Source organism: Rhinopithecus bieti, unplaced genomic scaffold, assembly GCF_001698545.2.
Source record: "Rhinopithecus bieti isolate Rb0 unplaced genomic scaffold, ASM169854v2 scaffold_76666, whole genome shotgun sequence".
Lineage (NCBI taxonomy): Eukaryota > Metazoa > Chordata > Mammalia > Primates > Cercopithecidae > Rhinopithecus > Rhinopithecus bieti.
The window spans coordinates 898,961-921,998 of record NW_016829831.1 but is presented as its reverse complement, the minus strand read 5'-3'; the positions used below and the strand labels follow the sequence as shown (position 1 = coordinate 921,998).

General features: G+C 41.9%; 1 protein-coding gene across 1 annotated transcript in view; it reads left to right on the top strand.

Annotated features, from left to right (window-relative positions):
* The window catches only part of SLC9A2 (solute carrier family 9 member A2), a 95,079-nt gene that overhangs the window by 15,332 nt on the left and 56,709 nt on the right, over window positions 1-23,038 (top strand). The window contains exon 2 of the mRNA XM_017864931.1: window positions 21,160-21,623. Coding sequence (XP_017720420.1) covers window positions 21,160-21,623 — 464 coding nt within the window. The remainder of the gene's footprint in view (window positions 1-21,159; window positions 21,624-23,038) is intronic.

The window sequence follows — 23,038 nt, the reverse complement described above, 5'->3', positions numbered from 1 at the left end:
TTCTATCTGATTGAAAGTCTTGGTGTTCAAGGTTGGGAAGGATACATTGTTAGTGTCAACACGCCTGGTCTGCTTACTTAGGAGAATGGCAGCATTCTTTGTGTGTTCGCTGGTAAAGTTTCTGGATGAGTATGGAAGATGCTGACTCCGGCTCGAGGAGCTTTAAAGGGAAATAAGAATACATACATACTTGTGTGCAACAGCTCTGGCCCCAGTTTCTCTGGATCCTGTTGCCCAGGTTTGCTTTCTTCTAAGCTGTCTATCACTCTCTGACATCTGATTATTTATGTGTGAGTTGGCTGTTCACTCGCTGTTCACCCCTCCTCAAGAGAGGTTCCAAGGGCATGGGCGTCTTTTTACAACTGTTGTCGCTTACAATGTATATAGTTAAAACCAAGTAACACTGTTTTATATTTTCAATCATTTTACAACTGTAATTTGTCATCTGCTTTGAATGTCACAACAGTCTGTATTTTATTTTGTTTTGCGTCACAGTTGACATTCATTCATTCATTCATGTGCTCACATTCTAAGCACCACACATGAGAGGTGATGGTTTGCTAAAGGGATTTGGTTGATGAGATAGCTAATCTGTTTACTTAATGCTTGGCTCCTTCTGCAGTGGTTTTCTTCCTTTTTTTTGATCTTTTTCTTTTTCTTTGGTCTTGTTTCTGTTTTGAAGCCACTAAAACCAGGGAGCTGTTACTGTTCCTAAATCTTGTAACAAATGAGTATAATTGGCAAGACTCCAGTCCACTGTTTACCCACTGAATGTGTTAGTAGGTTTGACCATTATTTTAATGGAACGTAATAATTATGATGACTGTAGAACTCTATGGAACTGTGAATCTCCATGAATCCTTAAAATACACATCCCAAAACTCATTGAAACCCCTTTGATTTTTGCAACCATAAGCAAATGGGAAGACACCTGGATGTACAAAGACCACCAACTTGGTAACAGAAGTCAGGGAGGAGGGAAAGGGAATGAAAGGGATAGGATTCTAGCAAGCTTGGAAAATATTCATTTACCAAATGGGATGGTTTCTTAGTTTAGCATGAGCTAACAGTGTGCAAATATTTCCCTGACATGTAAATAACTGGTGACTGCAGTTAAGTGTTAGCAACCACTTAAATGAAAAATGAAATCAGGTAGCAATTACTGGCAATTGTGGGTTCCTTCACTGTACTTTATGTATTTTGAGCAAGTGGTAAATTTGCTTAGAAGGCAAGCTCTTGAAGGAATAGAAACCAGAAAACAGAAAATACAGTTCCCACACAAGGTGGTAGGGTGGGTGGGGTAGCGTCCCTGTAAAATCTTATATGGCTTAGTGATAGCAGTGTGCAAACAGCAAAGCCAAAATTGGCATAAATCATTTACTAACACATGAGTTGAGAGAATGATAAATCCTGAGATTTAACATCTAGCCTGGGGCAGTAGAATAGAAATTGCTTTCAACTGTTGGCTGGCATGGAAAGCTTTGAATCTAGGTTATAGTGTACCAGAGTCTTTATCACCACTGGCACACCCTAGTGGCCCCTCTCCCAGCCTAACTAAGCTGTGCAAAGGATCTGTTCAGAAATAGTCACTAGAATTGTCAACCACTTGGACTCTGTAACTCCTCCTACACACTGCCTAGGCACTGGCAAGTTTTACCTTCAGAATGATCTCTTCAAATTGAATCCTTTCTTGGTCAAACCCCTTCATCAGATTGTGTTTCTAAAATGGGAGGGTTGGGGGAAAGGAAGAAAAGAAAAAGAAAAAGTGGAGGGCCTAGAGCCTTGAGGAGATGAAAAAGTTAAGGATGTGTGGAATCACAGAAGACCCGTTGAGTCTGTTTCATAGCTGTAAGACCTATACCTGCAGTCCTAACAGACTGAGAGCAAGCTCTGTGGCTGCTTCACCCACCGTTCCTCACAGGAAACTTGAGTCCCAGAGTTTTCTAAATAAGAATACTGTGCATGTTCAAGGGCAGCTCTCAGTATTTAATAGTGAGTATCTTGTTTCCCACCTGGCTGTATTAGAAATTCCCTTGCCAGTAGAGTCCTTTTCTCAGCTTGGGGAGACACACGTTTCATCCCAGATAGAATACATGCTGAAATACTTTGAAAACTGGCCAGTGTCATCGTTATTATTTCCTTGGGCAGAGTGGCAGCGCCAGCACAACTGAGCCAGTGATCATTTCCGAGCTGTCCAGTGGGCGTGGTGTGGGTTGAAGAAAGAATATAATGCAGGCAGTGAGGTGGCCAGGGCATGAGTTAAATCCTGTGCCCAACCCGGCTCGGGTATCAGAGTAGGGTTCAGCTGCCTCCAGTGAAAAAGAGACTCCCAGGGTGGCAGAGCCACCTTCCTGCAGAAGTGAACTTCACCCACTCTATGTGTTGTCCTGGACCCACCAGAGATCTTACCCCATTGATAAAAACCAACTGCAGTGCCCCAGCTGGGATAGGGAGGCACCCCTGCCCCTGAGGAGATGGTCCCTCATTCATCTGCTTAAAGGATGGGAAACGTGTTACTTAATTTCTGGAATCTCTGCCTAAGTTGTGTTGTCATTGCTGTAGTTGAGACTAGAAGGAAGGAGTCTAAAAAGATAGACATGTAGCTGTCAGTGTGGTCCTTTGTTGGTGCCTCTTCATGCCCTGAGAGATGGGGGGGGGGTTATGGGGAGCAAGTTGGACAGCCAGCTCTTGCCCTGCCCAAACTCCAGCTGATGGCCACTTTGCAGAAATTGGCATGAGTGACAAAAAGCCCAGTTTTGCTGATTTTCCAAGATAACTAGGACAGAAGAATTTACATGTGGATCCTCTCAGTTTCTCAATATGAGCTCAATCTTTGAACCCACTAGATAGGCCGAACAAAACAGGTGTGCAGTCCTTGGTGGCTTATGGCCTGCAAGCTTGCAAACTCTGCTTCAGACTTTTTCATGTTACATAAAATTTTGCTTCTTGTATTTCTACCTGGGTATATTTAAAAGGGCTGAGCTGATTATGTGGGACACTTGGGCACTCAGGATCAGTTGGAATATGTTTTATAGTCAAGTTAACACTGATCAAAATGAGTATTATTCTCAGAAAGTGATCATGTTACAAAAAGACAAATACAAATGGCTGACATACTCTGACCATTGACAAATGTGGGAAGGGCGCTATGGAATATCTAAGGGAAAAGGGTTCATGTTTCCCACCTTGAATAGGAAGCACAAGCCAAAGGGAAGCTAAGCTGGGATTGCACTCAGGAGGCACTGTGTTAAGACACACAATGAGTTCATCGTCTGTGAAAGGTAAACTCTATGGGTACATCAGTTGTGGTCCTGGCAATTACTGATCTCTTGAATGAAAGTGTTCCTTATGCTCACTAAAGAGAGGCACTTTCCACTGCTTCTCAGCCTTTTGATCAAGTGTGGAGAGGCACTTACTTTAAAAACGTGTCTGTGAGTCTAGACGCAGTGGCTTCTGCCTGTAATCCCAACACTTTGGGAGGCCAAGGCAGGAGAATTGCTTGAGGCCAGGAGTTTGAGAAAACGTATCTGTGAGTAAAATCAATGAATTTAATAGTCTTAAAGGAAAATAAAAACTTTTAAAACTATTCTGTGCTCTTTTTTCACCGAACATTATTTCAGATAAATCCAGGAGTGATGGCTCATGCCCACAATCCCAACGCTTTGGGAGGCTGAAGTGGGAGGATCCCTTGAGAGCAGGAGTTTGAGACCAGCATGGTCAACATAGCGAGACCTTGTCTATAAAATAATTAAAAAATCAGCCAGGTGTTCTGGTGTGCACCTGTAGTCCTAGATACTCAGGAAGCTGAGGTGAGAGGATTTCTTGAGCCTAGGAGCTAGAGGCTTCAGTGAGTTATGATTGCACGACTGCACTCCAGCCTGGATGACAGAATGAAACCCTGTCTAAAAAAACAGAAACCCAAAGAAAAACTGACATAATAAACATACATGCTGTGGTAGATTATTATATCATGTTAATAGGCTATCATTCACTCAAACATTTTCCTATTCTTTGACATTGTGCTATGAGTATTTTTGTGAAAAATTACCTGTTTTACCTTTTGAGCTGCCAAAAAATTCTGTTGTTTTGCTTCTTGTTTTTGAACAGCCCATGCTTTGCACATTTTATATCAATATTTGTAGAGTTGCCTTTTGAAGGTTTAGTTCAGACTCTGTATCAGGGGATCAATCAGAATTTCAGAACACTGCATGGTGACCGTGCCTACCAGCAGAGATCCATTTAGCAGCATGATCTTTTCTCCCAGTTGGTTTAGCAGTGCTTGTACAGTCACAGCAATATTTGTAAGTGTACAATTCAGTGGCATTGAATACATTCTCAGTGTTTTGCAGCCATTACCTCCATCCATCTTCATGACATTTTCATCTTCACAAACTGAAAATTTGTGCCCATTAAACACTTACTCCCCATCACCTCCTCCCTTGAGCCCCTGGTAAACTCTATTCTGCTTTCTGTCTCTGTGAATTGGTACATTCTAGGTATCTCATGTAAGTGGAATAATAACAGTATTTGTTCTTCTATGTCTGGCAAAAGTGAACATTTTAAGGAGGAACAATATAGCTCTTACAACTTTAATGAAATTGAGACAAACGTAGAAATGACCGGTAGTAATAAAAGCATAAACCTCCAGTGCAATCAGATATAGACCAGTGGGCTGTTCATTTTCTTGGGAAATAAAATAACAAAATTAAAGATCAGAGAAAACAGAAAGGTTGGAACGAGGATTGTGAGGCGTGTGAGACAAAAAGTGAGATACAAACTCTGTAACTTTCTGGCATTGGAGTCTACAGTTACAACATGCACATTTTCACTGCATCTGAGGCTTGGCGTATAATCGCTAAGGAAACTAGCCAGCTCAGAGGACAGGTTAAGAGCCTTTTTCTTTGGTACCATACTAGGAAAAAACATGTGTTTCTCTGCTCTCTCTCTGCACTTCTCACACCAAATGTGTAGGTTTTTCCTTGACACCAACAACCAATTCTCCTACTCTCCAGACAGCAGCCTGGTATCCTAAAATTCAATTCTATTCTGACCCTAACTACCCGGAGTCGGGACAGAATCCATAGTTAAGGACCTTGTCCCACAAAACTGCCCATGATTCAGATGACTTTCGAAAGTCCTGGGCCTCCCCATACTTTTGACCAGCTGGCTATAAACTGGGGAGTCCCATGACCTGCTCAGATTCGATCATTTGCTATAATAACTCACAGAACTCAGGGCAACATTGGTTTACTGGTTGTTATAAAGGATACAGATGAACATCAAGGTGAAGAGGTACACAGGGCAGGCATGGGGAGGGTGCCGAGCTTCTATTTCCTCTCAGCATGCAGCACCCTCCCAGCTCCACCATGTGCCCACCAACAAAGAAGCTCCCAACCTCATCACCTAGGGTCTTCATGGAGGGTCCATTAGATAGGTGATGGAACTCAACCTCCTGCCCTTCTCCACTCCCCAGAATTTGGGTGGTGGAGTTGGAAGTCCCAAGCCTCTAATCCTGCCTTGGTCTTTCTGGCAACCAGCCCCCATCTTGAAGCTATCTAGGGGACCCCAGCCGCCAGTCATCTCATCAGCATACGGAAGACACTTATCACTCCAGGGATTCTGAAAGTCTTGGAAGCTCTTATGTCTCTAGGACTAGACACTAAGACTGAATATTATAACAGATGCTCCTATTGCCCTTATTGCTCAGGAGATTACAAGGGTTTTAGGAGCTCTGCCAGGAACTGGGAGCAGAGACCAAAGATATACTTCTTGCTGACACAACTTACCGCATACTGTATGAGACAATAGGAGCGCCAAAGTGAATAAAACTTGCGCCAGCCCTGTGACCGTGTGCTCCAGTGGGTGCGACAGACTCTCAAATGGATTTGTGAACTCAGGGTGGTGGGCACTTTGTCAGGGGCGTCAGAAGGGTCATGAAGGAGAGAGAGCCACACAGAGCGCATGCACAGTCCCGCCCAAATGCTCTGTAAACGTCTCAGATGAAAAGCTTAGCTCTTTCCTCACCTCCTTTCCATATTGGGTGTTACTTCCCATGGCCTTATGGTCAATCCAAACTGGATGACAGGTCCCAGAACACCTCACCCTTTCCCTCTTTTTGGATTGCATGCAGTGTCTCTTGTGGGCCACCTCTGTCTCCACTCTAGTGAGTTTTGCATGTGCTATTCTGCTTGAGAAGACCCTCAGACCCTTCTTGGTTTTGAGAATTCCAACTCCTATTCACTTCTCAGGTGAAAAATGATTTCCTTAAAAAGCCCCTCCCCCACAGGGAAGACAAGATCTGAGACCCTGTCATGTAATTGTGTTGAAACTTACACTTCCTGCTCCATAACAAGCATGCTGTGTGTGATCACCTGCTCAACATCCTTCTTCCCTGTAAACTGTAAACTCCATGAGGACAGAAGTCGTGTCTGTCTAGGATATTGCTGTGTCCTTAGTGCCTGACACATTTCATGATGGTGAGTGCTTGGACATACTTGTGAGTTAGGACAGAAAACCAAACACTGCATATTCTCACTCATAGGTGGGAATCGAACAATGAGAATACTTGAACACAGGGTGGGGAACATCACACACCGGGCCTGTTGGGGCTGGGGGGGCTGGGGGAGGGATAGCATTCGGAGAAATACCTAACGTAAATGGTGAGTTGGTAGGTGCAGCAAACCAACATGGCACATGTATACCTATGTAAGAAACCTGCACGTTGTTTATACCCTAGAACTTAAAGTGTATGAATATTTATTATATAACTTAAAGTATATTAATAATTATTAAAGTATAATAATAATAAAGAAATACTTGTGAGCTAATGAATGAAAAGAAAAGTAATCACGTAAGTTATTTATCAATTTCTAGGAAGGAAGAATCCTTGTAATGATTTTCCCATAATGTACATAGTCCAGTGATTTACAGGCTGTGCAATCATTTCTTCAACGTGCTGTCTCCAGCACCTCCTTGGACTTTTAAAGATGAGCTGGCTACCTTTCTGTGTAGTTAAAATTTGGCATTTAGAACCAGTCAGGCTTTTTGAAGATGATCTTTGACAAGCTGAGGAAGTTCATTTCTATTCCTAATTTGCTGATAATTTTAATCATGAATAGATGTTGAACTTTGTCACATACTTTTTCTGCACCAATTGATATAGTCATGTGGTTTTTCTTCTTTAGCCTATTGATATGAAGGATTACACTGGTGAATTTTGAATATTGAACCAGTCTTGCATCCCTGGAATAAACGTCACTTGGTCATAGTGCACAATTCTTTTTATGTATTGCTGAATTATATGCTGATATTTTTGCATCAGTACTCCTTGCTAAAGAATACTGGTCTCTTGTTTTCTTTTCGGTACTGCAGTTATCTGGCTTGGTATCTGTCAGGGCAATATTAGCTTCATAAAATGAATTGAGAAGTGTTCCTTTCTCTTCTATTTTTTGGAAGAAGTTGTATAGAATTGCTTTTATTTTGTAGAATTCACTAGAGAAACTATATGGACCTGGAGATTTTTGGGGGGAAGAGTTTTAAAGTTACACCTTCAAATTTTAACTGTTTTTGCCAGTTGTAGGGCTATTCAGTTATTTTTTTCATATTGGTTGAGTTGTTGCCATTGGTGTTTTTTGAGGAATTGGTCCATTTCAGCTAAGATGTCATGTATATGTATGGTTGTTCAACTATTTCCTTATTAATTTTTTTTTTTTATTTCTACAGGGTCTGTAGTGATACCTTTGTTTCATTCTCAAACTGATAATCTGTGGTTTCTGTCTTTTTGTCAGTAAGGGGTCAAAAGTGGTTGCCTTGTGGCTGGACGATGGTGACGTCCATGTTCTTTGCGTTCTTTACGTCGTCTTTGCTGGCTCCATAGGGAGGGGAGCGCTCATTACCACCCAGTAGAGAAGAAAGACCCTCTTCTGCCCTTTTCCTTCTCTGCCACCACCCAAATAGGGAAGCCAGGGTGTTCCTTACACTCTGGTGAGGATGGAATCTAAACCGCTCACTCAGATGTTGCTGCCGTTGGGACCACAGTTTCTTCTGTGGTGTTGGGCTGGAGAGGAGCAGTTATTGTCTGAAACTTCCGTGCCTTGCGAGGTTGACTCTTCCCTATTCTCTTGTCTAGATAAAGCAGGCTATTGTTGGGTTTTTGTTGCCCGTGTCCATTGGCATTTCTGGGTTGCTGGCTTCTTCAGCTCCAAGTCTGAGATATGAGAGACAGAAAGAAGACCCAGAGAACTGAATGCCATGGTCTGGGGGTCTCTGGCCAGCATTTCTTCTGCTCTCTTTCAGAGTTATATTTGCTTTACATCTAATATCTAGGCTCTTTAGGTGTATAGAGTGGCATAGAGAACAATGCATCTACTCCATCTTCCCAGAAACAGCAATCTGTTCTTTTTTTTATTATTTTCATTTTCACTTTTATTTTGTTAAAGAGATGGGGGTCGTACTATGTTTCCCAGGCTGGAGTATAGTGACTATTCACAGGCGTGATCCCACTAATGATCAGCATGGGAGTTTGACCTGTTGTATCTTTTTAAATTTTCATTTTCTTACTATTTTTTGGCACAAACAGTTAAAAAGATGAATTCAGGTATACCTGTCTCCTAACTTAATGGCCATTACTTTTGTCACTGATTATATCACTTCTAACTTAGTAAGAGACATGATTACAACAAATAATTACTTTCTGTTGAAGATGGCTGAATAGGAACAGCTCCCAGCAAGACCAATGCAGAAGGTGGGTGATATCTGCATTTCCAACTGAGGTACCCGGGTCATCTCATTGGGACTGGTTAGACAGTGAGTGCGGTCCACTGAAGGCAAGCAGAAGCAGGATGGGGCGTCGCCTCACCCGGGAAGCATAAGGGGTCAGAGAACTCCCTCCTCTACCCAAGGGACACTGAGGGGCTGTGCCATGAGGAACAGTGCATTCTGGCCCAGATACTACACTTTTCCGTTGGTTTTTGCAACCCACAGAGCAGGAGATTCCCTTGAATGCCTATACCACCAGGGCCCTGGGTTTCAAGCACAAAACTGGGTGGCTGTTTGGGCAGACACTGCACTAGCTGCAGGAGGTTTTTTTTTTTTTTTTTTTTTTTTACCCCAGTGACACCTGGAATGCCAGCAAGACAGAACTGTTCACTCCCCTGGAAAGGGGGCTGAAGCTAGGAAGCCAAGTGGTCTAGCTCAGCGGATCCCACTCCTACAGAGACCAGCAGGCTAAGATCCACTGGCTTGAAATTCTTGCTGCCAGCACAGGAGTCTGAAGTTGACCTGGGATACTTGAGCTTGGTGCAGGGAGGGGTGCCTGTCATTACTGAGGGTTGAGTAGGTGGTTTTCCCCTTACAGTGCTAACTCTGACTGTGCAGAACTCATGGCAGTGTGGCAAAGTGCCTGAGGCCAGACTGCCTCTCTAGATTCCTCCTCACTTGGCAGGGCATCTCTGAAAGAAAGGGGACAGCCCCTGTCAGGGGCTTATAGATAAAACTTCCAACTCCCTGGGACAGAGCACCTGGGGGAAGGGGCAGCTGTGGGCACAGCTTCAGCAGACTTAAACCTTTCTGCCTGCCAGCACTGAAGAGAGCAGCAGATCTCCCAGCACAGTGCTCAAGCTCTGTGAAGGGACAGACTGCCTTCTCAAGTGAGTCCCTGACCCTCATGGCTCCTGACGGGGAGACACCTCCCAGCAGGGGTTGACAGACACAGGGAAGCTCTGGCTGATGTTGGGTGGGTGCCTCTCTGGGACAAAGCTTCCAGAGGAAGGAGCAGGCACCAATCTTTGCTGTTCTGCAGCCTCCGCTGGTAATACCCAGGCAAACAGGGTCTGGAGTGAACCTCCAGCGAACTCCAGCAGACCTGCAGCAGAGGGACCTGACTGTTAGAAGGAAAACTAACTAACAGAAAATAATAACGTCAACATCAACAAAAAGGATGCCCACAGAAAAACCCCATCCAAAGGCCATCAGCATCAAAGATCAAAGGTAGATAAATCCATGAAAATGAGGAAAAACCAGTGCAAAAGTGCTGAAAATTCCAAAAACCAGAATGCCTCTTCTCCTCCAAATGATAACAACTCCTCTCCAGCAAGGGCACAAAACTGGATGGAAGATGAGTTTGACAAATTGGCAGAAGTAGGCTTCAGAAGGTGGGTAATAACAAACTCCTCTGAGCTAAAGGAGCATGTTCTAACCCAATGCAAGGAAGCTAAGAACGTTGATAAAAGGTTACAGCAACTACTAACTAGAATAACCAGTTTAGAGGAGAACATAAATGACCTGATGGAGCTGAAAATCACAGCATGAGAACTTCATGAAGCTATACACAAGTATCAATAGCCGAATCGATCAAGCAGAAGAAAGGATATCAGAGATTGAATATCACCTTAATGAAATAAAGCCTGAAGACAAGATTAGAGAAAAAAGAATGAAAAACAGCAAACAAAGCCTCCAAGAAATATGGTACTATGTGAAATGACCAAACCTATGATTGATTCATGTACTTGAAAGTGACAGGGAGAATGGAACCAAGTTGGAAAACACCCTTCAGGATATTATTCAGGAGAACTTCCCCAACCTAGCGAGACAGGCCAGCATTCAAATTCAGGAAATAGAGAGAACACCACTAAGATACTCCTCAAGAACAGCAACTACAAGACACACAATCATCAGATTCACCCAGGTTGAAATGAAAGAAAAAATGTTAAGGGCATCCAGAGAGAAAGGTCAGGTTACCTACAAAGGGAAGCCCATCAGACCAACAGCAGATCTCCCTGCAAAAACTCTACAAGCCAGAAGAGAATGGGGATCGATATTTAACACTCTTAAAGAAAATAATTTTCCAGTGCAGAATTTCATATCCAGCCAAACTAAGCTTCATAAGCGAAGGAGAAATAAAATCCTTTATAGACAAGCAAACACTGTGAGATTTTGTCATCACCAGGCCTGCCTGACAAGAGCTCCTGAAGGAAGCACGAAATATGGAAAGGAAAAACCAAAACCAGTGCCAGCCACCGCAAAACATCCCAAAATAAAAGTCCAATGATACTGTAAAGAAACTGCATCAACTAATGTGCAAAATAAACAACTAGCATCATGACGACAGGATCAAATTCACACATAACAACATTAAACTTAAATGTAAATGGGCTAAATGCCCCAATTAAAAGACATAGACTGGAAAATTGGATAAAGAGCCAAGACCCATCAGTGTGCTGTATTCAGGAGACCCATCTCATGTGCAAAGACACACATAGGCTCAACATAAAGGGATGGAGGAATATTTACCAAGCACATGGAAAGAAAGAAAAAAAAAAAGCAGAGGTTGCAATCCTAGTCTCTGATAAAACAGACTTTAAACCCACAAAGATCAAAAAAGACAAAGAAGGGCATTACATAATGGTAAGGGATCAATGCAACAAGAAGAGCTAACTCTCCTAAATATATATATACATCCAATACAGGAGCACCCGGATTCATAAAGCAAGTTCTTAGAGACCTACACAGAGACTTAGACTCGCATAAAATAATAGTAGGAGACTTTAATACCCTACTTCAATAGTAGACAGATCAACAAGATAGAAAGTTAACAAGGATAGTTAGGACTTGAACTCAGCTCTGGACCAAGCAGACCTAATAGATATTTATAGAACTCTCCACCCCAGATCAATAGAATGTACATTCTTCTCAGCACCACATAGCATTTATTCTAAAATTGACCATATAATTGGAAGCAAAACACTCCTCAGCAAATGCAAAAGAATGGAAATCATAACAAACCGTCTCTCAGACCACACTGCAATCAAATTATAACTCAGGATTAAGAAACTTACTCAAAACCATAGAACTACATGGAAACTGAACAACTTGCTCCCGAATGACTACTGGGTAAATAAATTAAGGCAGAAATAAATAAGTTCTTTGAAACCAATGAGAATAAAGACACAAGGTACCAGAATCTCTGGGACACAGTTAAAGCAGTGTGTAGAGGGAAATTTATAGCACTAAATGCCCACATTAGAAAGTTAGAAATATCTAAAATTGGCACCCTAACACCACAATTAAAAGAACTAGAGAAGCAAGAGCAAACAAATTCAAAAGCTAGCAGAAGACAAGAAATAACTAATATCAGAGCAGAACTGAAGGAGATAGAGACACCAAAAACCCTTCAAAAAAAAATCAGTGGATCCAGGAACTGGTTTTTTGAAAAGATTAACAAAATAGATAGGCCTCTAGCCAGACTAATAAAGAAGAAAAGAGAGAAGAATCAAATAGACACAATAAAAAATGATAAAGAGAATATCACCACCGATGCCACAGAAATACAAAATAGCATCAGAGAATACTATAAACACCTCTATGCAAATAAACTAGAAAATCTAGAAGAAATGGATAAATTCCTGTTCACACACACCCTCCCAAGACCAAATTAGGAAGAAGTCGAACCCCCCAGCAGACAAAAAACAAGTTCTGAAATTGAGGCAGTAATTAATAGCCTACCAACAAAAAAAGCCCAGGACCAGTTGGATTCACAGCTGAACTCTATCAGAGGTACAAAAAGGAGCTGGTATCATTCCTTCTGAAACTATTCCAAACAACAGAAAAAGAGGAACTCCTCCATAACTCATTTTATGAGGCCAGCATCACTCTGATACCAAAACCTGGCAGAGACACAACAAAAAAAGAAAATTTCAGGTCAATATCCCTGATGAACATTGATGCAAAAATCCTCAATAAACTACTTGTAATCTGAATCCAGCAGCACATCGAAAAGCTTATCCACCACAATCATTGGCTTCATCCCTGTGATGCAAGGTTGGTTCAACATATGCAAATCAATAAACATAATCCATCACATAAACAGAACCAGTGACAAAAAACACATGATTATCTAAATAGATGCAGAAAAGGCCTTCAATAAAATTCAACACCCATTCATGCTAAAAACACTCAATAAAGTAGGTATTGATGGAACATATTTCAAAATAATAAGAGCTATTTATGACAAACCCATAGCCAATATCATACTGAATGATCAAAAGCTAGAAGCATTCCCTTTGAAAACTGGCACAAGACAAGGATGCCCTCTCTCACCACTCCCATTCAACATAGAATTGGAAGTTCTGGCCAGGGAAATCAGGCAAGAGAAAGAAATAAAGGGTATTCAAATAGGAAAAGAGGAACTGAAATTGTCTCTGTTTGCAGATAACATGATTGTATATTTCAAAAACCCCATCATCTCGTCCAAAAACTCCTAATAAGCAACTTCAGCAAAGTCTCAGGATACAATATCAGTGTCCAAAAATCACAAGCATTCCTATACACCAATAATAGATATAGAGTCAAATCATGAGTGAATTCCCATTCACAATTGCTACAAAGAAAATAAAATACCTAGGAATACAACTTACAAGGGACATGAAGGACCTCTTCAAGAGAACTACAAACCACTGCTCAAGGAAATAAGAGAGGACATAAATAAATGGAAAAACATTCCATGCTCATGGATAGGAAGCATCAATATCATGAAAATGTCTATACTGCCCAAAGTAATTTATAGATTCAATGCTATCCGCATCAAGCTACCACTGACTTTCTTCAGAGAACTGGAAAAAACTATTTTAAATTTCATATGAAAACAAAAAAGAGCCTGTATAGCCAAGACAATCCTAAGCAAAAAGAACAAAGCTGGAGGCATTACGCTACCTGACTTCAAGCTATACCACAAGGCTACAGTAACCCAAACAGCATGGTACTGGTACCAAAACAGATATATAAACCAATGGAACAGAACAGAGGCCTCAGAAATAACACCACACATCTACAACCATCTGATCTTCTACAACCCTGACAAAAACAAGTAATGGGGAAAGGATTCCCTATTTAATAAATGATGCTGGGAAAACTGGCTAGCCATATGCAGAAAACTGAAACTGGACCCCTTTCTTACACCTTATACAAAAATTAACTCAAGATGGATTAAAGGCTTAAGTATAAAACCTAAAACCATAAAAACTCTAGAAGAAAACCTAGGCAATACCATTCAGGACACAGGCATGGGCAAAGACTTCATAACTAAAACACCAAAAGCAACTGCAACAAAAGCCAAAACTGACAAATGGAATCTAATTAAACTAAAGGACTTCTGCACAGCAAAAATTATCATCAGCGTGAACAGGCAACCTACAGAATAGGAGAAAATTTTTGCAATCTTTCCATCTGACAAAGGTCTATTATCCAAAATTTATAAGGAACTTAAACGAATTTACAAGAAAAAAACAACCCCATCAAAAAGTGGGCAAAGGATATGAACAAATGCTTCTCAAAAGAAGACATTTATGCAGCCAACAAACATGAAAAAAAGCTCATCACCATTGATCATTGGAGAAATGCAAATCAAAACCATGAGATACCATCTCACACCAGTTAGAATGGTGATCATTAAAGAGTCAGGAAACAACAGATGCTGGAGAGGATGTGGAGAAATAGGAAAGCTTTTACACTGTCAGTGGGAGTGTAAATTAGTTCAACCATTGTGGAAGACAATGTAGTGACTCCTCAAGGATCTAGAACCAGAAATACCATTTGACCCAGCAATCCCATTACTGGGTATATACCCAAAGGATTATAAATCATTGTACTATAAAGACACATGCATAGGTGTGTTTCTTGCAGTGCTATTCACAATAGCAAAGACTTCTAACCAACCCAAATGCCCATCAATGATAGACTGGATAAAGAAAATGTAGCACATACACACCATGGAATACCATGCAGCCATAAAAAAGAATGAGTTCATGTCCTTTGCAGGGACATGGATGAAGCTGGAAACCATCATTCTCAGCAAAGTAACACAGGAACAGAAAACCAAACACTGCATGTTTTTGTTCATAAGTGAGAGTTGAACAATGAGAACACATGGACATAGGGAAGGAGCATTACACACTAGGGCCTGTCTGGGGGATGGGGGGCAGAAGAAAGGAGAGCATTAAGACAAATACCTAAGTAAAGCTTAAAACCTAGATGATGGGTTGATGGGTGCAGCAAACCACCATGACACATGTATACCTATGTAACAAACTTGTACCTTCTGCACATGTATCCCGGAAATTAAAGTAAAATAAAACATAGTAAAAAAAGAATTATTTTCTGTTTTTGTAGATTATTTTTGTTTAATGTTAAACTCTTTGACTTTCATGGAATTTTCCACAGTTGTGGAAGTTAAAAAGAAACCTGTAGGTATGTGTTTGCTATTTCTGTCTGCCTGTTCCTATAACACTGGTTAAATTATGCTTTCTTTCCTTGTTGTTGTACAGCTTCTTACTTTATAAGACATTCGTGTACCTCTGTACATCATTGTGTGGGTTTACTATTTCATCCCCGACACCCATTATGGGGTTAATAAGAACATGTGGTGATGTGTTTAGCAGCGGTGTGGGGGAGTGTGGCATCATAGTCTGAGAACTGATGGCTCTTCTCTAGTGCTCCCTAGAAATTGTCTGCCATTTCTTCGGGCTAAATCATGCTATCAATTTGTTAAGCTCCATGGTATTTTAAAAGGATTTCTGATTGGTGTTTACCATCTTGAGTTTCTCTCCTAAAATTATCTGCCTTCCTATTGCTTTCCATCTCAGTAAATAGTCCCATTCTACACATTTGTTTGAACCCCAAACTATGGATTCATCCCTGATCATCTGTCTCACATCCTTCATCCAGGCCAGCAGCACACTCTGTTGGAGCAACTGTTACAATACACCCCCATCCCCCTCCTGTCATACTCACCCCCACATTAATGGCTGGAAGCCACTCTCAGCCCTCTCCTGGTTTGCTGAAAAGGACTCCTCACTGGCCTGCCTGCTTCTGTTTTTCAACAGTGGGGACCTGGTCATGACATTCGTCTGCTCAAAAGCCTCTCAGGAAATATCCAACGTCTGTCCCAGGGCCACAGGCTCTGCAGGCTCCAGCATTTTTCTGTCCCTCTGTCCTCATTTCTTACCTTGTTCTCCTTCACTCTTCAAGCTCCAGCCAGAGTGGCCTCTTTGCTCAAGGTGCTCCCAACTCAGGGCTTGTCCCCTTGTTCTTTTCTTCCCTGCTCTGGAAAGTTCTTCCACTATGTTTCACACCTTCACTTCATTCAGGGCTTCCTTCAGGTGTCACTCACCAATGAGGCTTCCCTTGGCACGCTCATACAAAATATCCATCAAGAGGATTCTCTCATCAATCAAAAGGATTCTCTCACCGCTCTCTGCTTTTGTCTGCAGTGCTCATCACTGCCTGCTACTGTGTCTTTATTGGCTGACTGACTTATTTTCTGTTTCCCACACTAGCCTGCAGCTCTCCAGTGCAGAGGTTTTGTTTAACACATTGCTACATCCCAGCACCTTGATGATTTCAAGAAAGCAAATTTTCTCTATTCAAGTTCATTTCTTCTTCAAGAAATACTTGGGGGAGGAAAAGCCATAAATGCATACACATTTGTAATTTTTGATTTATTCCATGAACAATGAAATCTAAGAAGCCTTCTTTTGTTTGTTGTCACTAATTACTTAGCTGATGAGTTTTTACTTTGGTAGTTCATAAAAGCACAGACGCCTGCAGCCCAAGCACCCCGTGAGGTCAGTGGGCTTGCCAGAGGTCACAGGTAAAGAGCAGCTGCACCCACTGAATACATTTAGTCCCCACAAATTATTGTGGGTATAATAATTATTATTGTTTCTGTAGTATAAATATTAAAATAAAGCTAGATTTGAATGCTCAGCATACAGAAAGCATGTTACACAACACAGTTTCTCTGCTTATGTTCACCAAAAAGCACTGAACTAAGATCTTGTGTGACCGCCCTTCATTTAATCTCTTCTTGCCCATGAAACAATTTGGCAAACTCAGTAACTGCTGTCCTACTTTAAGAAGGGGTCATTCAGGTCAGTTCTGAATGACCCAAGTATTCATTAAAGGAGCGCAGATTTTAAAACATGAAACCGTCTGATTTTTTTCAACAAGTGTCCCTGGGTTTCTTGCTGTTCCTTTCTGATTTTGTTACTCCTGGATTTTCCTCTGCCTCGCTTCCTTCATGCCACCTTTGGCCGCTGTCCGGGTGGGTCTTCATTCTAACTGCATCCTGCATTTATTTTGCCGTGTTTTATTGGCTGCTTCTCGGTTGTTTCTGCTTGCCCGAGTTTCTGGTCAGGATCAGTCTCATTGCCTGAGCATGGCAGGCGTGTTGGCCTCTGTGTTGCATTTCAGCAGTGCCTGTTCCTTCCTCTTTTCCCTGGCTTTCCATTCTCCAACCTTAGGAATGAGAATATCCTTTTGATACAGCAAGAAGAGCAGCACCCCCTGTGAAAGCATGGGTCTCTGAGGCTGTTGGGTTAGTGAAAGGAAAGAAAAAGGTGAAAGAGGAAATGGGAGCCTCCAAAACCAGTCCTCATCTATTTTCCTGTTGGTCTCCGTGGATCCTATGGCTTCTGTGCATTTCTTTAAAACTGTTTTCTCTTGCCTTCTTACATATAGGAGGGGAAGGCAACTAAAATTTGGAGGCATTTGTGATGTTCGAGGCACAGTGGTTAAGTACTGTGCAGTTGACTGCCTGGTTATGGGTACAGTTCTTTACCCAGCAGGTGCATTTGTGTCTGTTTCACAGATGAGTAGGTGGGGCCTGCGCATGTTAGGAACCTTTCCACAATCACAGGCAGAGAGCGGGAGGGCTGGGTTTCAAGTCAGGGGGCAGTCCTCCGATGGCATGCTACAGGCCCATGGCAGAAACCTCCAGGTTGTATCGCATTAAGGAAAGGAGGTGATTTCATTTGGATATTAGGGGACTGGAGATGCTGCTGTTGGCTGACTCTTATCACACAGTAGCAGGTGCACATAGAAACAGGAATCAGCTTGGGGGAACAGAGGCATGGTTTTCAGGGAGCTTTTTTATTTCCTCATTTATCAGTGAGGTCAGTGAGCTTGCCAGAGGTCGTAGGTAAAGAGCAGCTGCACCCATTGAATACATTTAGTCCCCACAAATTACTGGAGCCTTCTGTAGTATAAATATTAACATAAAGCTAGATTTGAACGCTCAACATACAGATGATCACTGTATTATTTCACAGTTCTTTAAATCTTTTCAAATGTTTACAGCTATATTGATTTGGCTCACAAAAAGTTTAATGTTATAGTTTTAGTCCTGTTTCTAAGCTCTTAAGGATTTACTTACTAAAAGTTCTGTGACTGTAAGTACCTACGGACTTATTCTATCATTTTGATAGTCATTTATCACTTAACAAAGGGGATACGTTCTGCAAAATGCATCCTTAGGCGATTTTGTCATTGTTTGAACATCATAGGGTGTGCTTACACAAACCTAGGTGGTACAGCTTACCACACACCTAGGCTACATGACGTCGTCTACCAGCCTATTGCTCCTCATCTACAAACCTGTGCAGCATGTTACTGTACTGAATACTGTAGGTATTTGTAACACAACAAGAAGTATTGATGTATTTAAACATATCTAGACATAGAAAAGGCATTGTAAAAAAATGTAGTATAAAGGATAAAAAGTGGTCCAACTGTATAAGGCACTTACTGTAAATGGAGTTTGCAGGACTGGAGGTTGCTCTGGGTGAGTCAGTGAGTGAGTGGTGAGTGAATGTGAAGGCCTAGGACATTACTGTATGCTACTGTAGACTTCATAGACACTGTACATTAGTCTATGCTAAACTTATTTTAACATTTTTTTTGTAATAACTCTTAGCTTGAAACACACATTGTACAGTAGCACAAAAAGTGTTTTCTTTCATTATACCCTTCTTCTTCTTCTTTTTTTTTTTTTTTGAGTGCAACTTCCATCTCCTGCATTCAAGCAATTCTTCTGCCTCAGCCTCCCAAGTAGCTGGTATTACAGGCACCCGCCACCACACCTGGCTAATTTTTGTATTTTTACTACAGACAAGGTTTCATCATGTTGGCCAAGCTGGTCTCGAACTCCTGACCTCAGATGATCCACCCACCTCGGCCTCCCAAAGTGCTAGGATTACAGGCGTAAGTCACTGCGCCTGGCCTATATCCTTATTCTATAAGCTTTGTACGTTAAAAAATAGTGTGTTGATATTTAAACTTTTTTGTTAAAAACAAGACATATACATACACATCAGCCTAAGTCTACACAGGGTCAGGATCATAAAGGTGTCACCAGGCAACAGGAATTTTTCAGCTCCATGATAATTTTATGGAACCACCATCCTATATGTGGTCCACTGTTCACTGAAACACTGAATGTGGTACATGGCTATATTACCTTTCTATAATTCAGATAAATTTATGCCCTACTCTGTTCCTGTTGCTAGAAAACAGAAGACCACAGTTGGATAATTTATAAAGAACATTGATCTTTTCACAGTTCCAGAGGCTGGGCAGTCTAAGCTCAGGGCACTGGCATTTGGTGTCTGGTGAGTGCCTTCTTGTTTTCAGCCTCACATGGCAGAAGCCAGAGGGCATGTGAGAGTGGAAGAGCAAGTTAACCAACCAGCAACGCTGTGAGAAGCCTCTGTGTAAGGACCTTCATCCCACGAATGAGGAAGGAGCCCTCATGGCCTAATCACACCTTAAAGGCTCCACCTCTTAAGGCTATCACGTTGGCAACACCTGAGTTTTAGAGGGGGGAGCGCCAAAGCATAGCATTCTCATATTCTGCTTTAGTTCTAAAATGTATTGAATGCCTGCAGGATGACTGCTATTGTCCTGCAAGTAAGTGCTCTCCAAACTTGAGCTCCGTCCAGTGACCTTCGTGTGTTAAGTCACTTTCCACGTGTTCTCCATGTGCTGGCCCAACCCACACCTGTCTCCTCTTTCCCTACAGGCCTCCTCCTAACATGTTCTCTGTTTTAAAGCCACAGTGGGCTCTACCACGAGTTAAGAGGTGGATATTTCCCACCATTTTTCCATGTACTAGAGAAGCCCCTTCATGGCTGTGTTTAATGTCTGTCTTTTAAGCCTTGTCCAGATATTGTCCTACTCTGGGTCTTCCTAAGCAGACTTCCTCTTCCCCTGTTCCCATAGCACTTGGCTGGGGCTTGACCACACTTTGCCTTGTATTAGAGTAAGTCATAAATACATGTTGGGAGCTGTATTGGGAACTCTTTGAGATGAGAGATCATGGCACGTTTATATCCCTCATAGAGTAATTACTTGAGGCATCCTGACAAATTGATTGGGTTGTCTCTGAAGGAGCAAACATCTCAAATATTAAAGCTATTCAGTGTTCCAAATGCAAGAAGTAGACATTGAAAATAAATACATTGCCAATGTTTCTGAATGCTACAGATGAGAGTAGTTATCTAAAAATGGGCTGTGACCCGACTACCTTGGTAGTAAGACCCTGGATTTCTTTCAGCTTCAATTCCCACTTAAATTTTTACAAAGCATGAAAATAACTGCCTTGCCTACTTATTAGGGTTTTTATGAGGATGAAATGAGATGTTACATCTGAAAATGTTTTAGAAATCACTGAACTGTTTCAAATATAAAATTGCGCCGGGCGCAGTTACTCATGCCTGTAATCCCAGAACTTTGAGAGGCTGAGGTGGGCAGATCACCTGAGGTCAGGAGTTTGAGAGCAGCCTGGCCAACATGGCAAAACCCTGTCTCTACTAAAAATACAAAAATTAGCCAGGCATGCTGGTGCGTGCCTGTAATCCCAGCTACTCAGGAGGCTGAGGCAGGGAGAATTGCTTGAACCTGGGAGGCAGAGGTTGCAGTGAGCTGAGATTGTGCCACTGCACTCCAGCCTGGGTGACACAGGAAGACTCCATCTCAAAAAAATAAAAATAAAATAATAATAATAAAAATGTGTTATTCCATTTCCACAGTCCCAATATTGAAGAAAACATAATAGGGGTTTAGAAAATAAAACTGTACAGTGTAGATAATGTGTATCTATAGCACTCCAATTTTAATGTAACATTAATTTTTTGTCTACATGTGCTTCATGAATAGTTTTAAGGGAAACCTCTGGTTTGTACTGTAATCTGGGAAGCCAGTGTAAAGACCGTGATACTGACTTGGGAGATGGTGAAATAGGACCCACTGGTTCTATCAAAGGGAACCAATTTCCTATCTCCAAAATTCCTCCATAACCCAAGTTTTGTGTCTTTATGTTTTCCTTACCAGGCTTCCATCTGTATCACAAGTTGCCCACAATAGTGCCTGAGAGCTGCCTTCTTATAATGGTTGGACTTCTACTAGGCGGGATTATTTTTGGTGTTGATGAGAAGTCGCCCCCTGCAATGAAGACTGATGTGTTTTTCCTGTACCTCCTCCCACCCATCGTGCTGGATGCCGGCTATTTCATGCCCACTCGCCCATTCTTTGAGAACATTGGCACCATTTTCTTGTATGCTGTGGTAGGGACCCTTTGGAATTCCATTGGCATTGGTGTATCTTTGTTTGGTATCTGCCAGATCGAAGCATTTGGCCTCAGCGACATCACTTTGCTCCAGAACCTGCTCTTTGGCAGCTTAATCTCAGCTGTGGATCCTGTGGCTGTGCTTGCTGTCTTTGAGAACATTCACGTCAATGAGCAACTCTACATTCTGGTCTTTGGAGAGTCCCTGCTGAATGATGCAGTAACAGTGGTGAGTCACATTCACACTGCATGACTCCAACAGGTGGGGGCTGCCCAGCCACCTGCAGTGGCTCTCTGCCCCTCAACTGGCAGGGGCGGGACCCTGCACACAGGGTGGTTTCATGAGCAGTTGCCCAGGGCCCTTCACTTGGTTTAATGCTCTGACGTCACTGTCTTATAATTCTTAATACTTTTAAACTCATTATTTATAATTTATTTATTATCATAAAACTGTCTCCTCATTTTCATTTTGCACGGGGCCCTGAAAAATATGTAGCTGGTCTATGCTGACAAGGCCCTGTTCATGCCAGAGGAACATACGATTTTGGCCTTTGCAACTCTGATGATTTATCAATTTGGCATTTTCAAAAATGATGGTCTTCGATCATAACTTGAAAGACTTCAGATCCCAGCGTTCTTGTGAGAAGTAATACTGTCAGTATCCAATGTATATAATACAGGTGAAATGTTAATACCTACTAAGTGCCATTCTCCATCTGGGGATGATTTAGTTATGTTCATGATTTTATGGAAAGTGTTTGTCACACGCTCACTGCTCACTTTCTGTTACTATTCAACCAGCACATTTCTGGCCTTCATCACCTTCTCATAAATGAGTATTTATTCAGAAGGCACAAATTATTTGTAATTCTGTCTTGGATTACATAGAATTAGAGTCGGGGCTGTTATGATCTTAAAGTTAGCAGAATTTACTTCTACCCTGCCTTTTGAACACAGGCAAGGGTTGAGAGAAGGGATGAGAAAGTCCCTCCTTTTACCCACAGACCTACAAAGAGCTCTGCGTCCACCAGTGAAAGAGACTCAAGTGATGCTTGATTGATGAATCAGTTAGGGAGCACTGATGATGCTGTTTTCTGTTAGCCACAGCTCGGTAGTAGTAAAGGTGACAGTAATGATAGCCACTAACTCATGAATGCTCCCTTTGTGCTCAGGTCTGTATGACAAATTATGAAACAGGCATTCCTCCCATTATTCAGATACGAAAATTGAGGCAGAAAAAGATTGTGTTTAAAGGACTTAATTTTTAATTCCCTCTCCATTTGCTCTTATCATTAAAATGTCATTCCTGACTCATTTAAAAGTCTACATAGTAGGCTGGGTGCAGAGGCTCATGCCTATAATCCCAGCACTTTGGGAGGCCGAGGCAGGCGGATCACTTGAAAGTCAGGAGTTTGAGACAAGCCTGGCCAACATGGTGAAACCCTGTCTCTACTACAAATACAAAAAAAAAAAAAAATTAGCTGGGCGTGGTGGTGAGCTCCTGTTATCCCAGCTATTTGGGAGGCTGAAGTGAGAGGATCGCTTGGGCCAGGCAGGCAGAGGTTGCAGTGAGCTGAGATTATGCCACTACATTCCAGCCTGGGCAACAGAGTGAGACTCCATCTCAAAAATAATAATAATAAT